Source organism: Herpailurus yagouaroundi, unplaced genomic scaffold, assembly GCF_014898765.1.
Source record: "Herpailurus yagouaroundi ecotype Mexico unplaced genomic scaffold, PumYag 159, whole genome shotgun sequence".
Lineage (NCBI taxonomy): Eukaryota > Metazoa > Chordata > Mammalia > Carnivora > Felidae > Herpailurus > Herpailurus yagouaroundi.
In genome coordinates, this window is record NW_024412400.1 from 66,086,181 (window position 1) to 66,093,756 (window position 7,576).

The 7,576-nt window shown below is 35.8% G+C and overlaps 1 protein-coding gene across 2 annotated transcripts in view; it reads right to left on the reverse strand.

Moving 5' to 3' along the window:
- Positions 1-7,576, reverse strand: part of SPATA16 (spermatogenesis associated 16) — a 257,968-nt gene that overhangs the window by 126,521 nt on the left and 123,871 nt on the right. For both annotated transcript variants that reach the window (XM_040480776.1, XM_040480775.1), the window contains exon 4: positions 2,280-2,369. In XM_040480776.1, coding sequence (XP_040336710.1) covers positions 2,280-2,369 — 90 coding nt within the window. The remainder of the gene's footprint in view (positions 1-2,279; positions 2,370-7,576) is intronic.

Genomic DNA, 7,576 nt, shown 5'->3' on the forward strand with positions numbered 1-7,576 from the left:
ATAACTTTAACTCAATCACGCTTGGTACAATTAAGCTATAGTCTATGATATACTGGTAATCTGGCTCTCACCCACACCAAAAAATCCAGGATTTGTAGCATTTGCCAATTTCCACAGTGTAAATTCTCCCAGCATTGCTAATTTCTCCTCTACTTTTATAACTGGCTCTCCCCAAATTCCAGAATATTTAACAATTGACTTTCTAGAGTCTGTACCAGCTGGCTCGGAGAACACCATTAGCCGTTTTTTACTAGTTGAAATCTAGTTCTGAAGTTGCATCTAGCCTTCTTCTATTGATCTTTTTTGTTTGTTTGTTTGTTTTGTTTAAAAAAATTTTTTTAAAACGTTTATTCATTTTTGAGAGATAGAGAGAGACAGAGCATGAGCGGGGAAGGGGCAGAGAGAGGGAGACACAGAATCCGAAGCAGGCTCCAGGCTCTGAGCCATCAGCATAGATCCCGACACAGGGCTTGAACTCACAAACTGCGAGGTCATGACCTTAGCCGAAGTGGGACGCTCAACCGACTGAGCCACCCAGGCGCCCCTTCTATTGATCTTTTGATTAGATTCAGAACACACATTAATAAACCACCTCTTAGCAAAATCTATTAAATTTTTTTAATGTTTATTTTACTTATTTTGAGAGGGAGAGAGAGAGAGAAAGAGAGAGAGCAAGCGCATGAACAGGGAGTGGCAGAGATAGAGATAGAGAGAGAGAGACAATCTCAAGCAAGTTCCCTGCCATCAGTGAAGAACCCAATGCGGGGCTAAACTCATGAACCCTGAGATCATGACCTGAGTCAAAATCAAGAGCCAGACACTTAACTGACTGAGCCACATAGGTGTCTCAGAAAAAAAACCAAACAAACAAAAAATCATTTTACAGATAGTGGTATCTGTTTATGCTGAAACTATTGGTTTCATTTGTAGCTAGGGACTTTTTTTTTTTTAAAGTATGGGACAGAGGGAAGCTTACCATCACCTCCTAAAATTCCCTCTCATTCACATAGTTAGGAAAAGTATGTGGGTGGAAAGAAAGTCACAGAGGCAAGTCAGTGGAGAAAATAAATTTAGGAAGAAGTCATAAGTGAGCACATTCGATGGAATACATTAGAGAAAAGTATAAGGAAAAACAGAATGTAAAAAAGGATTGATAGATAAAGATCTATTTTCATTTTTTAAAACACACATTAACACACAGGTAAATAGATGTTGTGGCATTTTAGTTGTTTGACTGCAAAGTCAGTATAGTTGGGATTAATTCTACCTTCCATATCCATCACTTAATTCAGTTTTGGTAACTCCTAGGACCTTCTTATACAATACAGAATTCATGTCAACTTTATGGTATTAATTTTTTGGAACCATTTTATTATCCATTTAAATTCCTTAAACTTCACTTTCCAAGAAAGTGTTATTTTTAAAGGTTCTAAAGACAATAACTACCAGCAACCTAGGTTTCTCATCCTATTACTGCAGATATCTCCCTAGGAGTTGTGCTTGGAGTTAAATGTAGAAACCACTCAGATCTTCTTGCTAAATTCTTGGAATACTACAGTCGACAAGTAAGAAATAACAGGTAGCTATACCTTAGGAGATGACGAAAATTCATCAAAGGGAAGAGGAGTCTAATATGATGAGCTTGATCTGAGAAGGAAAAATGTCTTGGTTGTCATAGGTGAGAAGGAATTTCGAGTGTGACACTGAAGCTGTTGCATAATTCTTGCAATTTTTTTTTTTTTGCCATAAGTCTACGTTCTGGGGATGAGAATATCAAAATCTGTTTTGTTAGATTTTTATAAAACATATTGGGGTCTAGGAGGCAAAATGTTGGGACAGCTCTAACAACCCTTGGCATTATAACTGATGCCATGTCCTCTACAAAGAGCACTCCTGAGGTCTTTTTCATGTGGTTGGATTTCATTTCCAGAACTCAAGAAAGAGAGAGTTACAGAATTGTGTCATTATGACAAGGACCAGGAACCTACTTGAGAGCAGAGGTCAAGTTCATTTCTAGTCTTCCCTGGAAGTTTTCCCATCATCATCAGTGACCTCATGGCTGGAAAGTTTGAATTTTACAAAGAGTTATGAACATAGAATGGCTTTAATTAAAGAAAAAGATAGTCAATAATTGTTGCTTTGACGTTTATAAGACAATAATTCTGGTAAAATCATGCTCCATGAGAGAAATGGAAAGTTCTATTATGCTATTACCAGAAGCTGAGAATAAAATTAATTTAACTTGAAATAAATCTTCACAAAAGTTATAGCAAACATACCGAGCAGCTTCTGAATATCTCTCCAGACATCTAAACACTGTTGCCTGGCGAAGATGATTTCGGAAATAAGCTGGGTTTAAAACAATACTCCTGTAAAAAGATAAAAAGAAATGTAAATGTTATTAGGTTTTAAAGGTCAATTACCAGAAGTGTATAGGAACGAAATAACATGTATTCAATTTTATGTACTATATATTTTAAAAGATACTAATGAATGATGTCCTTTTCCTCCTGTAACTGTCAGTTAAGACAAATAAACAAGTTGAAAACTAATTAAGTTTGCATGATAAAAGCAATTTTATTTATAGCACCTAGTATCTTCTGTAGATATGACAGTGACAAAAAATTTGAATACAACTTATATTACAATAAGACATGTTATTTTATTTTTTAATGTTAATAAATCAGGTAAAAATCAGAGGTTATTTATGGTAATGTGTATTTATAATGGAGGAGTTAGTTATTGAATTTCAGTTAAAAGAAAGGAAATGGAATTTGGGTGACATGTTTATTTGTACTAAAAAAATAATTAGGTTCTGTGTCTTCCTTCAGCTGGACAATGTAGTGGCATAAAAGGAATCATGTACCATTGGTTAAGGACTTGAGTCTTGACCTTGCCACTTTTGGTTAGCCCTTACTCATTTTGGGTTTCCATTTCTTCTTTATTAAAATTACAAGGCTTGGCTTGAGGATAAGATTATCTATCTTTACTTGCTTATTTTTCCATCATCTGAGTTCTGGAATCTCAATCCATGCCCAGAAGAAAAGATGATCATTCCCCAGCTATCTTCTCCCCTAGAGATAAACTGGCAGACATTTCACTTCTTTGATTCACTGAGAGCTAAGCACCGTTCAAGGTATTTGATATAATGAGATGAACTAGACAGATGTAGTCCATGGCCCATCACCAAGTGGGGACAGAGCTATTAATGGAAGTTTGAAATGTAGCTTATAGTAACAGTGTGTTGTGTTACTGATATGGGATACAGAGTGTTATAGAACCAACACAGTATTATTAAGCAAACTTCTTGTGAGCCTGTTTTTTACAAGTTAAATGTGAATCACTTGGCATTAATTCATTATTGAAGTAAGTGGTTTTTAATCTTTTTTGAGAAGTTCACAGAGCTTTTTGAGAGTCACATGTAAGCTGTATACCTCTACCCAGAAAAATGCACACAACATAAGTGCCCAAATTTAGCGAATTCATGTGATCCCTGAAGCCTAGTCATGTCCAGATTAAAAAAAACATGCCAACAAAAATAATTCCTTTCCCAGATCCATTGCTTCTAGACAGAATAAAGTAGAAAAGAATCATCTATTTGGCCCATGTAGAATCATAGAATTATATGATGATAAGATGGCTTGACTGAATAATTTAGCTCACTTTAAACACAAGTTAACAGAAACCAGGGAGGTTATGGGACCTTTCTAAATCATACACAATAAATTAGTGGAAGAAAGTTTCAGGTTTATTGTGTTTCCTGTCCCTAGCCACAGTACTTCATATTACACAGATGGCTTTTCGTATGATGATTTCTGAATTAGAGGGGCCTAAGTTAGCGAAGTTTTACTTTACCCTATGATTAACAATTTGTACAAATGAATGCATTAAACCCCAAGAACACAGATCATTTCCTTTGGTGATTTCTGATTGAAGTGTTGGAAATTTAAAAACTATTACATGAATTCATTCCATATCAGTACTGAATACTAATAACTTATGCTAATTCAGAAAAAGAGTACAGTTACAAGGTATGTTTATGCATTTTATCCTTGTAAAAGTAATTTTGTAAAAGTAGATCAGAGGGAATAAGATCAGAGTTCTGTCAAGGGCCTAGGTCTTCTGACTAAATAGAATTTTTTCTTCCACATTATAGCTAATTCTTCCCTCTCTCTTTGTAATCATTCATTCACTTGTGCATTTTTACTAAGTTCCTACAAATGTGATGGGACAAAATCCTTACTGAATGGATGTTTCTAGCTTTTGACATCTCATTGCCCATGATGTAGTGTTCTGGCATTGCTGAGCTATTCTCTAAGAATCTTGCTTTGTCAGACAAATTCTTTTGACAAAAATGCAGACCTGAGAGAAGGATGGAGTGTGGGGGGCAAGAGAAGTAATGAGGGAAAGGTTTAGTAAAAGAGGGGGAAGGAGAGGAAGAGTCATCAAAAATAGTTTGGGATGTAGGTGGAGAAGAAGATTTTCATGGATAGTGAGGTTTGATGAGGTAAACAACCTAGGAATTGTTTCAGTGTGACTTTAGAAAAATGATAGATTAAAAAAATTGTTTGTAATTACAAGTCCTCTTTCTGATGTTGAAAAAATAAAAGTAGAGAACATGAGCTTAGAAATCACTATTGGTAGACTGGAATGGTTTCTTTTAACAATAACATCACCTCACACTGTACCATGTGAATCACAGCTTTACCTGATAGACCCAAAGAAGATCTGGACCCAGTCTACCCTGAGTGGTGGAGTTATAATCATAAAAGAATGTTTAGAAATTTGAGATGAGATATTATTTTTGGCAATTTATTATTTTTGGCTCTCATAATTATTGAGGAGGCAGTCTAGGACCAAAATGGACAATCTGACTGGCGTTAAAGTGAAAAAACAAGTAAACCAACAAAAAGCCCAACATCCCTGCAATTCTAATCAGAGAGGGAAGAACTCTGTGCTGATGGTCTGATTTTATTACCGAAGAAATGACTCTGATTTAGCTATGTTGATAGGGCTTTTGGTAAACAAACAAACAAACAAACAAACAAGATCATGTTAAATATTAAATTATAGAACTCATTGAATTTTGGTCACAAGAATGGGGGGAGTGTTAGTAACAGGCCATGATTGCTCATTCAATTGACTAGCACTATTCTAACAGAATGAGATCATGTAAAATAATAAATATTATAATAGATAAAGGCATATTTTCTTTACCAATTTGTTGGCTGTGGTATATCTTATGCTTTTTATGATTTGCATTTGTGAGTGCTTTGGAATTAATCTTTTATATTCAAGTTCACATAATTTGATTTGTGTGCATGCATGCATCTGCACTTGTTTTATTAAGTCCTAAGGTCATAATATTGTTGTAAATCCAGAATGTAAGTCTCTTCTGGTGATTATTTGAAGTCTCTCAATTCACTTGTCAAATAATTTATCTTTCTCTCAGTGATTGATATGCCACCTCTATTACATACTAAGTTTACATGCACTAAGTTGGATCCATGGCTGCACTTTGTGTCTTACACTTGTTCTACGTGTTCTTTGTATCTTACAATTTGTTCTATGCAGCACAAATTGTTTCAATTATCGTCACTTTAGTGGTGCCTGGGTGGCCCAGGCATTTAAACACTGGCCTCTTCATCTTGGCTTAGTTCATGATCTCATAGTTTGTGAGTTTGAGCCCTGCATCAGTCTCTGCCCCGCTGCCAATGGTGCAGAGTCCGCTTGGGATTCTGTCTCTCCTCTCTGCCCCTCCCTTGCTTGTGCTTGCTCTCTCTCTTTCTCTCTCTCTCTCTCTCTCTAAATAAATAAACTTAAAAAAATTAATACTGTCACTTTAAAATACACCTTAATTTCTGGAAGAGAAGAACTGCCTAATGTCCTTTTTTAAAATTTTTATTTATTTTTATTTTTTTCTTCACAAAATAGATTTTTTATTGTCTTTCACTCAAAAGAAATAAGATCTCTATGAACCATCAATCCATTTATAGGAATCACCAAGTGGTCAGACCATGAAATCAAAGGAGTGGCACCAGAAATCAAGTGAGTACTCTAAATCAAAATCAAATCCTTAGTATGATATCAGAGACCCTAGGAGAGCCCAGACCACCCATCAGGAACAGAATGCAAAGGTCTCTAAGAAGACCCATTTACAAGGATGGAGTAAGCAGGGATCCAAAGGAGAGGATCAATCTCATCTGAGTCACAGTACCAAACTCTCAAAGATAAAATGCACCTGGCAGTTAAGGAGATTTTCTTAATCAGGCTATTGTAATTGTTAGAATGTTCACTAATGAGAATTACCTCAAAAAAATAAAGAGGGCCTGAGTCATCCAGGGTCTTATGAGAATGATAAGAAAGGATGAAGATGGGGCTTATCTGAGTCACTGAGAAACAGTCTCCACTTTTTAGACTAGGTCTAATCTTGAAATGTGGAGGAGCCGGGCATCCTCTGTGGATTAGCCATTTCTCAGGAAAACAAATGGGTGGGGATTTCTTTACTAACGCTATTTTTTATGAGCACAAAGCTCTGGTGAAGTTCAATATTGTCAAATGTAAGCTTGTGAGATATAACTCCAAGTTGGATCTTGATTTAAGTTGTAGTTTCTTGGGAATAGTTTTTTTTTTTTTTTTTTTACTTTTAATTTATTTTTTTAAATTTACATCCAAATTAGTTAGCATATAGTGCAACAATGATTTCAGGAAGAGATTTCTTAATGCCCCTTACCCATTTAGCCCATCCTCCCTCCCACAACCCTTCCAGTAACCCTCAGTTTGTTCTCTGTTTTGTCCCCCTCCCTGTTTTTATATTATTTTTGCTTCCCTTCCCTTATGTTCATCTGTTTTGCATCTTAAAGTCCTCATATGAGTGAAGTCATATGATTTTTGTCTTTCTCTAATTTCGCTTAGCATAATACCCTCTAGTTCCATCCATGTAGTTGCAAATGGCAAGATTTCATTCTTTTTGATTGCTGAGTTATACTCCATTGTGTGTGTGTGTGTGTGTGTGTGTGTGTGTGTATAGATAGATAGATAGATATAGATATAGAAGATATCTAGAATAGATAAAGAAGATTTGGTATATATATACATATATATATACACACATATATATACACATATACATATATATACATATACATATACACATATGTATATATATACCACATCTTTATTCATCAACCATTGGACATTTGGGCTCTTTCCATACTTTGGCTATCATTGATAGTGCTGCTATAAACATGGGGGTGCAGGTGTCCCTTCGAAACAGCACCCCTGTATCCCTTGGATAAATACCTAGTAGGGCAATTACTGAGTCATAGGGCAGTTCTATTTTTAATTTTTTGAGGAACCTCATTACTGTTTTCCAGACTGGCTGCACCAGTTTGCATTCCCACCAGTAGTGCAAAAGAGATCCTCTTTCTCCGCATCCTCGCCAACATCTGTTGTTGCCTGAGTTGTTCATGTTAGCCATTCTGACAGGTGTGAGGTGGTATCTCATTGTGGTTCTAATTTGTATTTCCCTGATGATGAGGGATGTTTTTCATGTGTCAGTGGCCATCTGGATGTC